The 15,819-nt window shown below is 50.0% G+C and overlaps 2 protein-coding genes across 5 annotated transcripts in view; one reads left to right on the top strand and one right to left on the bottom strand.

Annotated features, from left to right (window-relative positions):
• The window catches only part of TSPAN15 (tetraspanin 15), a 30,183-nt gene extending 14,466 nt beyond the window's left edge, over positions 1-15,717 (bottom strand). Inside the window, exons 1-2 of one of the 2 annotated variants that reach the window (XM_035330206.1) lie at positions 15,628-15,717; positions 11,027-11,160 (exon numbers count right to left, since the gene is read on the bottom strand). In XM_035330206.1, the coding sequence (XP_035186097.1) occupies positions 11,027-11,160; positions 15,628-15,640 (147 nt within the window). In that variant the 5' untranslated portion in view covers positions 15,641-15,717. Of the gene's footprint in view, positions 1-2,153; positions 2,488-11,026; positions 11,161-15,627 lie in introns of those variants that run through there. The other variant, XM_035330207.1, reaches the window with a different exon arrangement.
• Positions 3,640-15,688, top strand: TACR2 (tachykinin receptor 2). 3 transcript variants are annotated; one of them, XM_035330202.1, is made up of 6 exons: positions 3,641-3,956; positions 4,068-6,507; positions 9,773-9,967; positions 12,907-13,063; positions 13,662-13,858; positions 14,278-15,688. In XM_035330202.1, the coding sequence occupies exons 2-6, from the start codon at positions 6,104-6,106 to the stop codon at positions 14,471-14,473; spliced, it is 1,149 nt and encodes a 382-aa protein (XP_035186093.1). In that variant the 5' UTR covers positions 3,641-3,956; positions 4,068-6,103; the 3' UTR covers positions 14,474-15,688. The 3 variants fall into 3 exon arrangements, with proteins under 3 accessions (XP_035186095.1, XP_035186093.1, XP_035186094.1); XM_035330203.1 differs by having other exon boundaries at positions 3,641-3,929; positions 5,333-6,507; XM_035330204.1 differs by lacking the exon at positions 14,278-15,688 and having other exon boundaries at positions 3,640-6,507; positions 13,662-13,862.
• Positions 15,718-15,819: the final 102 nt, after the last annotated feature.

Consider the following 15,819-nt stretch of genomic DNA (forward strand, 5'->3'; position numbering starts at 1 on the left):
CCCAACAGCAACGCACAGAGAAACTGAAATTAATTCAATTCCAAAGATGATCTGTAAGGATCCAGGTGTCTGTGAGTAGGAATACAAGATGCATTCACACTTCAAGGGCTTTATACAGAGCCAGAGATGCTTATGCACGTGTATCTTCACCCCTGCCATCTGCCTTTGCCCAGACACGCTCCAAGACCACCACAGTAAGTGTACAAAAACTTCAGTCCCACCTGTTTTCTGCAACCAGCTTGGCCAATAATAATAATAATAATAATAATAATAATAAAATCCACCCCAAATTCCCCCTCTCCTTCTCTCAGCTCCATCTGCTGCTGCTGTCCTAAGGCTCGAGGTGGACAATGTCACATCCTAGAAAAACCACAGGATTAAAGGTATCTCACGAGCCACAAGGGCTAGCAGGGGCTTCCCATCGCTCCTCGCCAAGCTCTGCAGGGCTGCTGGGCGTGCAGACGTCGGCGCTTCACCAGGAGGGAAAACCAAAAACTCAGTGTAATACAGCTGCCTCAAGCGATTCTGAAATAGGTTCTGCAAAACGTGACCTGCAGCGAGCAGGAAGGCTTCCAGCTGCGTTCATCAGCACCACTGCTAACCTCTGGGTAGAAGCACCAGCTGACCAGTACAAGGCTCAGCTAAAAACTATTCCTGGGGGAAAAAAACACCTAATTGCACAATTAAAATCCTCATTCCTTGCATAAGATTTATGCTTTCATAACGTTGTGGCTTTTAAAGCATGAAATAAAAACCTTTTCACCCTTCACCACACCGCTGTGCTAACTCGGTGGGAATTGCACCCCACCAGGAGCGCTCTCCCTTCCCGTGACCAGAGGTGGAAACACAACTTTTACGTCGGTGGCCACAAACACACCGCCTGTTTACATCCTGCATCCTTCCCAACAGCCCTGAATCCGGCAGCTCAGGCTGCGTCCGCAGGAAAAATCAACCGGCCTTGACTGACGGCCAGCGAGCATCCAGCGCCCTGCAAATACCAGGGGCTTTCCCAGGCACGGAAGTTGCTTTCCCAAGAGGAAATAAATGCTTTATTTCCCAGCTGATGGTTTTAACCCCATCTGAACAGCATTAACTCACCTGCCCCTCCAGCAAGGGCACCCTCTGTTTAAAAGGCTGGATGCTGCTGGCAAAAATCAGGCTCATGCCCCTTGCCGGGAGAGCACGGGTGTGACACCCGTGTTGTCAACAGGCTCCGGATGACACCGGCAGGCACCCAGGGGACAATGGCAGGCAGGGCAGCGATGGCCCCGTACCAAAATCAGCCGTCTGACACTGTCACACTGACCTGCTTCAGCCCCCTGTGATTTTAGGGAACGCCAGCGGCTGCCGTGCCGGGGAAACGGAAGCATTCGGTTGCAAACAGGGACCCGGGCGTAGAAAATCCGGAGCAAACAACGGCGAGCAGTAAATGAAATCCCCCTCGCGCTGCTTGAAAGGGGCTTTGTTCCAGGCAGCCGCTCGGCAAAACGTGACAGCGGTGTCCTTTTTGTGCTAGCAGAGGGATTCCTGCATCCCGCCAGGAGCAGCCCGGGGGCCGAAGGGAGGGACGGAGCAGGCAGCGCGCACCTTCCTTGGCGGGGAACCTGCAAAGCCGGGTCTGAAACCAGCACAACAAATCTGCCTTCCGTCCCCCAAAATCGCACCCACACAATAACCGAGTAACGCAGGAAGCCTCCGGAGTCGAAAATAAGGGGGTTCCTTTTGTGTGCTTGTTTGTTACGAGAGACAAAAACACCAGGAGGCATCCAGGATCCCCCAGGAGCCTGAGCTGCGTCCGAAGCACCTGGCTTTTGGATTTTCATTCATTCCTCAGCTCGCAGCCTGAAAGAGGCACCCGGTGAATCCGAAACCACCCTCCCACGTCTTTAACCTACAAGGCGGAGACAAAAAAAAACCTGCCTGAGCGCCTGTCGCACCGACAGCCCGGAGCCCCAAAAAGCACCCTTTAAGAGAAAACGCGCGGGCTGCACCTGACAACCTGCGTGAGCTTCGCAGCATCGGTTCCCCCAAACCTCGGGGGAGGAATCGCCCCTTTACGCCGCCGGATGAGGGCAGAGGCTTTACTCCTCCGTCTCACACGGGGAAGCAGCAGCAACACGCCTGGCACCGGTACCCCCGTACCCCCGGCTCACCCAGAAGGCGGTGGAGTAGGCGATGAGGGTGAACTTGAGGCAGAGGTAGGACAGCCGCTGGCAGTAGCGCGCTTGCTCCGCGTCCCCCGTCGCCATCCTCGCAGCACCTGTCGCTGCCGCCCTTCCCTTCCCTTCTCCTCGTTTCCCTTCCCTTCCCAGCCCAGCAGGGAGCGGCCCCGCTGCCGCTTCCGCCCCCGGGGACGCGGGGAGCGTGGGCGTGGGACGAGCTGCGTGAACCTCCAAGGGCAAAGGAGAAAATAAAAGCGTCGCGAGCACAAGGAGGCGTCCCCAGAGCGCTCGCCGGCTGGTTTCCCTCTGGTTCCCCCCCACACCCCTCCCCGGCAGGGGCCTTCAGACAATGTGGACAAAAACACAGCCGTGGGGACGTCCAGCGATGCCTCCGGACTGCTGCCGTCAGCGTTCGCGCTCCGTTTGCCACCGCCAGGCTTTGGGAAGCCACCAGGGCTGCGGTGAAGCACAACAAGTCCCTCGTGCGCACGGGACCGAGCAGCCCCTTCCCATCCCACAAAGGGCTGCTCTCCTCGGGAGAAATGCCTCACTCAGCAGCAGCAGACAACTGCCCCAGTCAGTTGCCGTGTCCCGGCAAATGGCATCGAAACATCGGTGCCTGGTGTCACAGCAGATGGACGGCGGCCACTTTTGTCCTGAAGTTTTTAGCAAGGAGACCGTGTACGTGAAGCTGGGTAAGTGGCCAGGCACACATCATTTTCTGAGGTACATACAATAAACCAGCAGTTGTTAAAAAATAAGCTTATTTTTAAAGCCTAAAAAACCTTCTCGGGTCATTCTGTTATGGGAAGTGCCACTGCTTTTGCATGCAGTGCTGAACTTCTTCCCTTTAGGAAACAAATAATCCAGCCCAGGTCCCTGCCAGCAGCAAAACAGCTCAGCACCTGTTTAGTTTCTGTCAGCAACACATAATACAATGCTTTGGAGTATTTATCTTCTAAAATATCAACAACCGCACAAATCTGCAAATGTCCCTGACGCCTACCAACAGCACGTGGTCAGGACATCTCATCGCACGTAGTGCCACTGGAAATCGTCGACCACCCGTCCCTTGTGTCTCGTGGGCATCGCACCCACCCGAATACAGCCCTGCCACTTACACGTCTCCCCTGTTTAACTCAGTCGATAGCTGTAGCCTGACTCTGCTGCCGCCTTACCTCGCCTTTCGTGCTCCGGTTTCAGAGCACGAGGGGCTGGATGGGGAAGCCGTTTGAAAGGAACATCCATTGTCCCGTTGTTTTCACTCCGGGCTGAGCCAATACTGTCAGAGCAGGTTTCTGTTATGAAAGTGTATGAAAACAGCTGAATTGAAAATCAGCTCTTTTGTCTAAATCCCAGGCTTTGCTAACAACGAAATGACAAGATTTCTGGACGCAACGCGGATTGGCAGTAAGTGGAGGTTCAAGTGAGATGTTCTGAATTGCCTGCGGTTCTGGGGGTCCTCCTTGCCTGCAGGCTCTCCCCCCTGTAGCTGGCTGCTACAGCTGCTGCCCAGCTCCATCCTGCCCCACGCCTGTGGTCCTCATGTCCTGGTCTCAGAGCTGGTCCCTGGACAAAGGTCCTTCCTCCAAAAGCTGAGTTCAATGTGCAATAGGATTAAAGCCTCTACCACCTCTTATTTTGGACTATTTTTCTACCAGACCAAATGTACCTCATTCACCCTTCGTTGACCTTCCAGACCCACATCTTTTGTTTGCATCTCTTGCGCTTTGCCTGGACCTGGCACCCATGACTCAGCACAGCGAGGTTTGGCCTCCAGCTATCTTGCCCATGGTAAAAACAACAATAAAGCCAGCCAAACCCAAAAGCATGCCTTCAGATAGTCCCTTTCCCTGGTCTACCTCCAAAAACCATTACAGAAGCAGATTTCGCTTGCAGTCACAGGCAAGCATGACTTTCCTGAACAATTTGGACTCTGCCTTTGTAAAAATTGCTGGAGTGGGTAAGTCAAGAGGCCAACAGACCACACTTCATGGCTGGCCAGGCTCCAGGACAACGAGCTCATCGATGCACAACCAGCAACCACCTCGGGGGTGACTCAGTGCAGGCACCCTGAGCACCTTCAAATTCATGGTCAGCCCATGGGGATTCTGGTTTCACCTTCAAAACATCAGTATTTTGGGGGGGGGAACACTTGCTAATATTGTGCTTCCTGTAACAAAGGCTGATGAATTAATTTAGCTACCGTCTCAGCTAAACACATGGAGGCTTTTGCTCATATTCTCTGTGAAAATGAAAGAGATTTGAGTGAGCTCAAGTAATAAAAAAAACGTGAACACCATTAGCTGCTGAATTCATATTGCAAAACAGATGAAAAGCCTTCCTGCACTGCACACAGAAAGCGAAAGGCTCGTAAGCTGTTTAACAAGGTGTCGGGGAAGGGCCTGGGGCAGGCCATGCTCAGGAAGAGACATTTTTGTGCATTTTTGCACAGTTTTTGGGTAAGGGAGTGAGCTGAATCCTGAAAACAGGTTTTAATACCTGAAATGCTTTTAGCTTCTAGCAGAGCACGCACGAGCCAGTGCCAAGTACTCTTTAAAATCTCAGCCTCGATGTGTTGCTTCTGTTTACGTAGCTCGCTCCAAAGCTGCCAGCGAGCAGGAGAGCTGTGCTCCAAGCAGAGCTGGGGCCGGGGGCTCCCCTTCCAGGTGCACCAGACGTGGGCTCCTCACATGCACTTTTCTGCACCACACGTTGGGAAAAGGGGTGCAGGGACCCCAGGGGGAATTGAGCCTTGGTTCCCGCATCCCTTGCTCAGCCCCTCAGCATCACAGGGCTGGGAGCTGAGGTCCCTTTGTGCTAGACAGCAGCTGAAGGCGGGTTTCTGGAGCTCCAGATGAGATCCTGGGTGCCCGCTTCCCCCTGAAGCCTTATTACAAGTCACTGGTCGGGTTTACTGCAACAAACGCCTCTCTCCAGGCAATATTCACCGGCGATCCTTCAGGCACCCACAGGACACACTGCTCTGATTGACACAGATCAAATCATACCAAGGCTATTAAACAGGGCTGGTTGAGTCGCGTTATGTTGGGAGCTCCCCATTAAATGAAATGTATCAAAAGCGCTGATAACCCTACAAACACGTGCAGAGAGCAAGAGCCCTTTGCTCAAATCATGCCGAATGCAGTTTGTTTCTTTTTTGTTCCAAGAACTCCCCTGAAGCCAGGAAGGGCCCTGGAAACCCAAGAACAGCAGGACTGGTAAGCCCCGCGGAGCAGCTACCTTTGCATTTAAGCCTCCAAACGCTGATACAGCAGCACGTCCATTTCAGCGATGACTTCCAAATAAACAGAGGGAGGAAACGAGTTTTAAGCACCACTTTGCTGCGTTTCATTCGATGTCAAATTGGTTGTTTAGCTTTTGCCTGCAAGAGACTCCACCTCCTTTCAAAGTGCCCTTAAACCCCAGAGCAAATCCATCCCAGAACAGCTCCCGCCTCGGTGCCACTGCAGAGGGGTCGGATACCTGACGCCGTGGAAAACCACCGCCTCGAAAAGGGATTTCCATTGGATTGAGGTTACTTATGGCTTGATACTTCTATTGTATTTCCTTGGCCCTAAAAATAAGGTAAACGAAGAGACTACTTGTCACTGACCAGGAAAACACCCCCTTTTTTTTTAGAAAAAAAAAAAAAAAAAAGGAAAAAGGACCTCAAGTGGGAAGAGTTAATCTCTTGGTGTTGCTCTTCAAGCACACGTTAAAATGCCAGGCAAGTTGGAGGCCCTTGCTATCAATCATTTCCTCCTGGAACTGCATCGCCTCACTTGGAAAACAGGAGGAGAGGACATGAGACATCGCATCCCGGTGCCTTTTTAACAGCACTTAAGTCACACGCATGGGGATTCATAACACCAGCACTTACCGCAGGAAAATGAGCAGATGCCCACTGATTTTATTTTCTGCTTAGCCGAAGAAAAACCATGAGCACATTCCTCGTTTCAAACGCGAGCAACGTTTTGCAGGCTGACTCCCTCGAGGACGGCGACAACCAGACGGCCGTAACCCAGTTTACCCAGCCGGGCTGGCAAATCGCTCTGTGGGCTATCACCTATTCCTTCATCATTATCACCTCCATCGTCGGCAACATCACCGTCACCTGGATCATCCTCGCGCACAGGAGGATGAGGACTGCCACCAATTACTTTATCGTTAATTTGGCTCTTTCGGATTTGCTGATGTCCGCTTTCAACACCATCTTCAATTTTATTTACGCCAGTCACAACGTCTGGTATTTTGGCAAGGAATTCTGCAGGTTTCAGAACTGGTTCCCCATCACCGCAATGTTTGTGAGCATTTACTCCATGACAGCCGTGGCCGCCGAGAGGTAAGAGGCGACTGGGGAAGATAAAGATCTGAGAAGTCTGCTCTAAGTTAGAAAACGTTATCGCAATACTTTGTGCCATTGGCCCCCGCCTACCGTGGCAGGTGCCTTATCAGCAAGGTGGGAAGAGTGCTAGACAAATAGGCTATGGGGTTACACACTACTAATGGGAAGAAAGTTAGGCTCTCCTGTCTTATCTCCAGCCTGAGCCATTCCAAGTCTGTAACAAGCTGATATTTTATTGTTCCCACGTTCCTGGTCATAAAATGTTTCCCAGTCATCATGCAAGCTATTTTTTTTTTAAACCACGAGAAGGACCCATCACTGGGATGGCGCTGGAGCAGCATGAACGTGTTGTGGGATGCTGAAAGCATCATAATCCACAACCCCACTTGCGGGTCCAGTGCACTGGCAAACCACCAGAAATACTGGGAAGTGGATCAGAAATGGCAGTCGGTTCCACCAGGTCACAACAATGACCAGTTCCAAGAGGGAGGAAAGTAATTACAGAGACTTTGACTTCTGAGGTAACTTGGTATTTCTGTAATACCCTCTTACATCCACCAAGTCTCTTTTACTTGAGCTTAAATTTGGGCACTCCAAATGTGCTTACACCTCGTTGTTGAGTAGCATGATGATGTTTTTCTTTTTACTAGAAAGCGGTCAAAAGTCCATGGGAATTTCCTGTCTTACAGGCAGTGACATGTCAAAGAAATAAGGGAGATGATGCTCCCTTTGAGACTCTCTGCCTTCCTTCTTTCCATTTCGTCCTCTGATTGCCCAACTCTGGGAAGGAACGTCTGTGTCTTTTCCATCCTATGCCCCTGCTGCAACCCCATGGCAAAGGTCTTCCCCCAGTCACCCAGAAATTAAGCCCTCGTGTTGGCTTTGCAGTTTCCTTCAGCTTTCCTCTGCTTCTTATCAAGCGTGCGTATCTGCACAGGGCTCTTCCAGCTCCCCCAGGAAGGGAGCCAACATCCCTCTGGAGCCATCTGCAAACCTTGCTCCGTGACTCACCGGGGTCACTTCTGGAACTCCCGCCCCTGCGGGCGGCTTGGTTCGCCCTGGCACACCCAGCCGAGGAAGCAAGCGATAGACAAATCAAACGAGATAAACAAACCTAGCTGGCGTAAGAAGGCTTTGCCCTGCAACGCCCACTGAAACTTGCACTCGCAGCAGGGCCAGGGCCAGGCAGCTTCCAAAGAGCAGGGCAGTGGCTCCTGAAGGCACCAGGAGGATCGCTAACAAGCCCGGGGAGATGAGCAAGGTGCTGATCACCACGCAGTTGTCCAGATGAAAGCAGATCTCTGTTTAGAGGCGACAGCAGCTCAGTTTGAGACTCGAATACTCTTTTGCTGTTCCTGGCTTTTAATCAAGGGTTGTTGGTAACAGATGTTTTATACGTGTGATCTCCCAAAGAATATTAAAAAAAAAGTCCTTTTCAGCCTGTCCCCATGTCTCCCAGCTCCCATTTTTCTTGGGGACACTTGGCAAAAGTTTCTATAAAGCCAAAACTCTTTAGTCGCATGACAAGGATCAGAAAGAAAACTTGGCATCTCCCTGCGAACCATATTTAGCTATTCTTGCTTAACCTTAAAATAGATCCTGACACTGTCTCCTGGAAACTTGCAGCTTCCATTTATTATGAGAACTTGTGTCCTCTTCGGCTCAGTTGTTTAAGTTTAATAAAACGTCTTTTGAAACTGTTTACTGTAAGGCAGGAGGACAAGAGGTGATCGATCTATCAGGCATCTTCGTCTGCTGTGGACAAGCCACAACTGCTCATCAGCTATAGGGCTACTCTGCTTCCTCATTTGGGGCTGCTGTGTGCTGGAGCAGCTGTTCCCACTGCACACAGCACCCCAGGCAGAGGTATTACCAGCTCAAGTTTCACACTCCATATAACCAAATCTCCTAGGCCCTCTTTAGAAGGTTTGCAAGAGAGGTAGGAGCTCAGCGTATGTCGTCCACGCGGGACAAGGACCAGAGAAAGGGTGCCAGCATCTTGGGGTGTCACTTGGAGGGGGCACGAAGCAGGGGGAAAACGTAGCTTTTCTGCACAGCAAGAGGGATGAGGAGACCTCAGCCACCAGTGGCAGCATTTATACCTGGGGCTTGCTGGTCACCAAGAGCCGCAGGGCATGGGTTTGGGCACTTCCCTGGGCAAACATTCAGGAGAACATTTGCCACTTGATTCCTCCCTGAGCAGGTTTGAGCACTGTATAATGAGGATGAGCTAAGGAAAGTGAGGTGACATGAACATTTCATAGCTAAATAAGGCTCTGCTGCTGTGCGGCTCTGGCTTACTTACTGTGCTGCCTGTCCGTGCAGTCACCCTCTGTCCTGCAGCAATGCCTGAGCAGAGCTCTCTCCAGACGGCTTGGCCAGGAGACAGCACAGAATTTGTCACATTTTCGCTGTAAAAACCGGGAGGTAATTGGCATTTTCCACTCTATTTTGCCTTTGTAAACAACCATGGCAAGGAGATGGGAAAGCATGACAAGAAATGCATAATTGATTAAGGACTTGTTACAATACCCTGCATTTCTACAGAGGGAACTTAAAACCAGGCAGCGCCCTGGGCTTGCAAGTAATCTAATAGTCAGATGTGCCATGAGGGCTCTGAGCAGGTGTGGGAAGAAAGGGTCAGCCTTTCCCTTAAATCACAAGCACAAGCGCTCCAGCATTTACAGGCAGAGGTGGATGGCACAGGAGTTTTCCACTGCTAAAAATCAAGGTGGGGGCGGGGGGATTCCAGAGAAAAGGATACCAGAGACTTCAATCTGCTGTTGTCATAACGTGGGGTGTAAAACAAGACTGACACAATTAGCGGGACCAGCACGGTTAGGTCATTTTGTTGAGGAAGGAAGAAGGGCATGGTGTTAAACACTAACTAACACAGTTAGTTTGTTAAACACAAACTAACACAGAGTTCACAGCACCAAATTTCAGACCAAATGTACAAAGCGTTTTAAAAAGCAATTCGAAAAAAAAAAAATATCAAAGGGGAATACTTGCAAAGGACAATACGCAGACAGCATAAATGATTGCTTCCTCCTTGCACCAGAAGTATCCATCCAGATGAGATCCATCTATCCTACCTTAAGACTTGCAATTAGTCTCTTCAGAAGGGGTTTAGCTCCTGGAACCTGACAGAGTAGCTCTACAAATAAATCCCACCATATCAGCTGGTGAGTTTTTACACTTGCTGTATTTGTTGTACAGTTGACCAATGGAACCATAAAAGCATTACCCATTTTTCTTGCAGGTATGTGGCTATAATCCATCCCTTCAAGCCCAGGCTTTCTGCTGGAAACACCAGAGTCATCATAGGAATAATCTGGCTGGTGGCATTTGGGCTCGCCTTCCCGCAGTGCTTCTACGCCGAGATCTTGACAGACAACGGAACGACGAAGTGCATCGTCGTCTGGCCAGATGACGTCGGATCGAAGCACCAGCTCGCGTAAGAGAAACAAGAAAACTCACCATTCCTGCAAAAGTTAACTATGAATTTAGTGTCGTGACCAAACTGTGGGCTACAGACAGCACCGGGAGAGAGGGCTGCGGGAGGGGGAGGTTTTTAGGGGAACCACGCAGCTGGGGAATATGGGTTTGGGGCAGCCCATCTAAGCTCAGTTTAAGGCAGCTGTGGAAAAAGCGACCACGTTGTCATGCTCAGGGCGAAGAAGGGTGCTACTCCATCCTCCACTGCTTTGAATACTGGCCATAAGATCTAGAAAGCCTAGATACAGGGCTTGGTGGATTTAAGAGAAACTAGAGCATAAAGTCTTTAAACAAGCAGTAAATCCTGGTTTTAAAGATTTTGGATTCCCCCCCTCCATCAGGCAGAAGGGAGCTGGATATTTTTAATGCTGAGAAGCCACATAATTAGCTAAAAATCATAATTAGCTAAAAAAAAAAGAGAGGAGCGTGTTTCAAACATCTGAAGGTTTTATAGATCTACTTATCTAGACACACATCTGCACTCCCGAGAGCTCCGAGCCCTCATAGCAATTTCCTCCTGCTTTAAACCAAGATTGTTCAGACAGATGAAACAAGCCATACCCTGCGTTTAGGGGATCTGCTGTGATTAATCATTATTCAAAGTACATGATACACAGAGCAGCTTGAGAAATCTATCAGGCAAAACATTTATACAAAGCAGTAATGGAAGAGCGGAGGAAAAGGAACAAATTGATTAAGAAAATGGGAGCAATTCTTCAAACCAAAACCAAGCGCTAATCTCCCCGCATCCATTCTTCGCTGTGCATGCCTTTCCCCAGCTACATGCACCATGGATGCTTTTCCCTTCAGCACCTCTGGCAGACAGCTGGGCGCCTCCTACGGTTAGTTATTACCCAACTAACAGGTTTTCACACTAATAAGTGCCAAGTTCCAGGAACTCCATGTAAACTTGGCTGATCCGCAGCACATTCAGCCCCTGGCTGTCAGTTTTTCCCAGTCCCAAAAAACAGCAAAGAGTGAAAGCAGGTTCACATCCCGGCCCTGCTGGGTCACATACCTCCGAGGGCTCCTTGGTGGTACCCCCGTCCCACTTGGGAACAAAGTACACCAGGTTCCCATCAACCGAGAAGGAGGGGTAGTAGGAAATCGCCTTAAAACCAAGAAGCCTTTTGGGAAAGGCTCTGTTCTCACCTGAAAGTAAAAACAAAATATCGTGTCTGCATTTGGGGATGAAGCACGCCTCTCTTCTTCTATGAGGCAAGCTGGAAAATGCTACATAACCCCTCACCTGCAAAGGTGCATGCTATTTCATTCAGATGAAAAGCATTAGGATTATTTCTCCCACAGCCATTCTTTGGGAAGGACTGAAGTAAAGCTTTGGCAGATTACCAAAGAAATCGCTGCCTGTTATCTCTGTGGGCCCAGAAAAGTTCATCCTGAACACGGCAAATAACGGGGCAGGTTCTTTCTGGGATCCTCAGCTGAAGAGCAGCAGCTCCTGAGCACAATAAATCTCAGCACATTCACCAGCTCTCCCCCCGAACAGCCTCAGATTTGCAGGTTTCAGTAGCTTTCCTAGCAAGGAGGTTGGCAGCAGTGATCTCCAGAAATCGTCGTGACTGATGGCTCTGTCGGGATGAACGCCTGCAATACGGAGCACGGAGAAAAAGCCACATGCGGCCACTCTCGTGACAGTCCAAATCCTAAGGAAAAGTATTAAGAGAGGTGGAAAGCAGGCTGACAACAAACACTCCACACCTCACAAACAGTATTTTTCTACACTTATTTCCTTCATTAAGTGACTTTTCCAGGGGATTGGCTAGCAATGAAGTGCAGCCCCCCCACACACGACAGGGTGGACTTCCCACTTCCAGCACAGCTTTACATGGCTATTTCCTGACCCCGCACCATCACCGCCCCCCCTTTCAGTGTCTGTCGGTGGGGTTTAACGTCGCAGAAAGGCTGGGTCCCACATGGAGAGCCCCGATGCTGATTCCTCCAGTGCTCTGCAACACAGCCGACCCCGGTTGCTAATGCGACGAGCATCTACACAGTGTTGTCCCACTGAGAAGAAACACGCACCCAGCCTTTTGTGGTCACTGCCAGCAGCGTGTGCCAGAGCCCTCCTGCCTAATCCCAGTTTTTTGCACTGTTTATGTTAATGGGACAGATGCTATAACTGAGTGAGCAGGTTGTTCCCTCCCCATAAATAGTGGTTGCTTAAAAAAATCAAACCCAAGCACGGGGGAACCAGCAGAAGCTCGTGGGGTAACAGAGCTCAAGCTCACGTACAGCCAAGGGAGGTGGCAGTGCTTTCATCTGGAGCAGAAACCAAGCAGCCTGATGGTGACAAAAAATTTAATTGTGCGCGTGCTCACAAATAAAACCAGCCAGCAATAGAAACACAGTGATGGCTGTCACTCACGGTGCACGTGCTATAAATCAGCAACGCTCCTTCCTCCCTGCCTGCCCTGCTCAGTTCGTGCACTCTGCTAGCAGCCAGCTACATTGGGAAGTCCCTGAGCGTTGCTGAATTAAGATTTTGGCACCATTGCATTTGTCAAGTAGGCTTTTTGGAATATTCCTTTTGCAAATGTGATTGAAAGGTTCACATTTTTACAGCCACAAGCCTCAGAAGTCAGCAGGAGTGCAGCGGGATAGCAAAGTTCAGGTGGCCGTGGACTGTAACCCTCTGATAAAAGATAAATAGCATTTCTCTGTCTTGGAAGAGCAGTGAATCCAGTCCAAGGACTAATCATCACAACACGAGAGAGATGAGATGAGCTTTTGCTGTTTACAGAAGCCCCTCTAATGATGTTTGTAGGCAAAATTTCTGCTGCTTTACGCTTTGGGGTTGAAGTTAATGGGAGCCAATTTCTGATAGATCCCTTCAAAGGATATACTGACGACGCAAATGTGCCTGCTTTTCTTTTTCAGATACCACATTGCAGTGATCGTGTTGATTTACTTACTGCCTTTAATGGTGATGTTTGTTGCATACAGCATCATAGGAATTACTCTGTGGAGCAGTGCGGTTCCAGGCAACCACATTAATAGAGTCCGCTACGAACATCAAGTCAATGCCAAGAAAAAGGTCAGAGGGGAAACTTAAAAATAATTACCCTAAACACACCAGCCCTTCTGCCCCCAGCTCCAACACAGAGCTTGCATTTCATGCAAAATCTTGTGGGACTGGGCACGAAAGGTTGACAAATTATTTTGGGCTGGGGGCAAAGGGTAAAGCCAACAAGCATGAAAAAAATGGTGATTTACATGCACCAGACAGGCTCCAAGGAAGAAAGGCTCACGTCAGTGGGCCAGGCTGCCCAGCAGTCCTTAGAGAGTAAAGCAGTGCCCAGTAGATCCACACGCCACAGGGATAAGCTCCGGATGGGGTGGAGAGGTGTCAGGGTAACAGCAGCTCTCCCATCTCCCTACCAAATCTCCCTGATGGAGCTGCAAACGGTTCCTCTGCAGGAAGCGCACGGCGGAACGTTTGCTCTCGCTCCCTCGCTGTTCCCCACTTCCGTCACCAGGAGTTGGTTTGCTCAAACAGCCCAGCTCTACGTACCACACACAGCACTTCAGGAGGGCAAAACAGACACAAAACAACAGTGGCATTTCCCATTTCCCCAGCAGGCCCAGACAACCCTACAGAGGCCCAGGAATAACACACTGTGTGTTTCTTCCAGTTTGTGAAGACCATGGTGGTAGTTGTGATCATTTTCGCCGTCTGCTGGCTGCCCTATCACATATACTTCATCCTGGGGAGCTTCAAGGAAGACATCTACCAGCAGAAGTACATTCAGCAGGTGTACCTGGCGATCTTTCTGCTTGCCATGAGTTCAACGATGTACAACCCCATCATATACTGTTGCCTTAACCAGAGGTGAGTAGCGTGCACGCAGAAGATCTGTCTGTAAAGGTAGAATCCTTTGGAGGTCAAAGCCACTGCGATTTTCAGCTGTGCTCAACAGGCAGAGAAGTGAATTTATATGCCACTAACAACACCTTAAGATTTTCTGCCTCCAAAGAAAGTGCAGACAGCACGTGGCCACGAGCAAACGGCTGCACGAGCAGAACCCTGCCGTGCCAAGAGATGTCCCTCTCGCTCTGCACTGAGAACGGGCTGCTCTCAGGACGCTGGTGCAGCAAGTCTGGCCTCGGGCTCCCCAGTGCCATTTCCTGCTTCAATTTCAATAGAAACCTTTTATCTCCGTGGTCATTCAGAGGCAGAATTACACACCTGCTCTTTCTCTGTGCAGTTAAAAAGATCTTGCCGTTTGACTTCTTTTCTTATGCTTACAGGTTTCGTTCAGGCTTCAAGCTAGCCTTCCGGTGGTGTCCGTGTATAAAAGCAACTGAGAAAGACAAGCTTAGACTTACATCCCCATCCCTTTATCAGTCGACACGCAGGAAGTCAAAGAAATCAAGTTTCAACACAGAAACTCACTTCAATGAGGAAGAGAAGACTTCATTTACCCCCACCCAGCAAACGCTTTGATTTCTTCTTCTGGTTCTGACTCTATTAAAATCACAAAACGGTTTGGGTTGGAAGGGACCTTAAAGCCCATCTAACTCCAACCCCCTGCCACCAGCCCAGGCTGCTCAAAGCCCCATCCAGCCTGGCCTTGAACACTTCCAGGGATGGGGCATATTCTAAGACACCATTTAAAGGCAGCAGGTTTGTAGATGCCCTGAGGCAGGTCTGTTTCCTAGGGGACTTTTACAGGTGCCATCAGCATCAAAAGCACTCTGACAATAAAACAAGACTTATATCCATGTAGGTCCAAACATCACCCAGCTCTGGATACAAGTTCAGCCCTCCTTTAAACCCACACTGCAATATAGAAAAGACACGTTTTGCCCATCAAGTCAAAACAGAAGCAAAACAGACCTCAGACAGCATTCTACTCATCAGTAGAATATCAATTATTCCCTTCCTGATGGCGAGTTCCTGTTCTCTGTTCCACAGGACACTTCCATCTGGATAGGAGCTGATGGAACAGAAAGGCTGGAGCTCATCTGGCCCAATCTAGATGTACCCTTGGGGTGTGGGGACACCTAATTCCTGTGGCTCAGCAGCCCTGAAGTGGACAAGGCCGTGGAGCAGAGCTCGTTTGCAACAAAGGCACCCATGCTGAAAAGCCTGCCCTGAAACTTTTCTGAATTCTGGGATTTTCAGGCCTGCGATTTCACCAGCGCCATCCCTCATCACTTGGAAGTGAGAAACAGCTCCCTAAAGAGTCATCTTTGCATGGATTTCTACAAGCTTGTACCAAAACATGACGCAATTTTCCTGTTGAAGTGTGCTCAAGCGATTCCTCCACCTGCACAGTTGTGGTAGCTCATCGGGGGAGCGAGGCTCTCTGAAGAGCCATAGGCAGCCTGGGTCAGAGGGGCTGCAAGCTCCTGTCACTGGGGAGGGTCCTCAAAAATAGCTGTTGAGCATAACTCCTCAGCCCCCTAGCTGAGCAGCCTGGTTTGCAGCACGACTGCTTACTTACAGGAGCGGAGGGCCGCGTGACACACTGGGGTGGTGCACGGCTGGTGGCATCCCAGAGCTCTGCACTGCCGAAGCTGCCTGTACCCCAACTCCAGCAACCCCACCACGGTCCCCAGCACAGACATTCCCTTCGTTCCCCTTTCCAGACTTACCCCATCTTGTCATCACTGTTCTTCTCCTCTCAGATACTAAAATAAAGGCTGAAATATGTCATCTTCAAAGCCTGAGACGTTATGTGCAGAACGGGACAAGCTGAAATAAAAGCACGATACTTAATGCAATGCAGTATTTAATACTGGGGTGATAAGTAGCACCTTCCAATCACCTTCACCTTTCGTGACAGG

The sequence above is a fragment of the Oxyura jamaicensis genome, chromosome 6 (genome assembly GCF_011077185.1).
Source record: "Oxyura jamaicensis isolate SHBP4307 breed ruddy duck chromosome 6, BPBGC_Ojam_1.0, whole genome shotgun sequence".
NCBI classification, from domain to species: Eukaryota; Metazoa; Chordata; class Aves; order Anseriformes; family Anatidae; genus Oxyura; species Oxyura jamaicensis.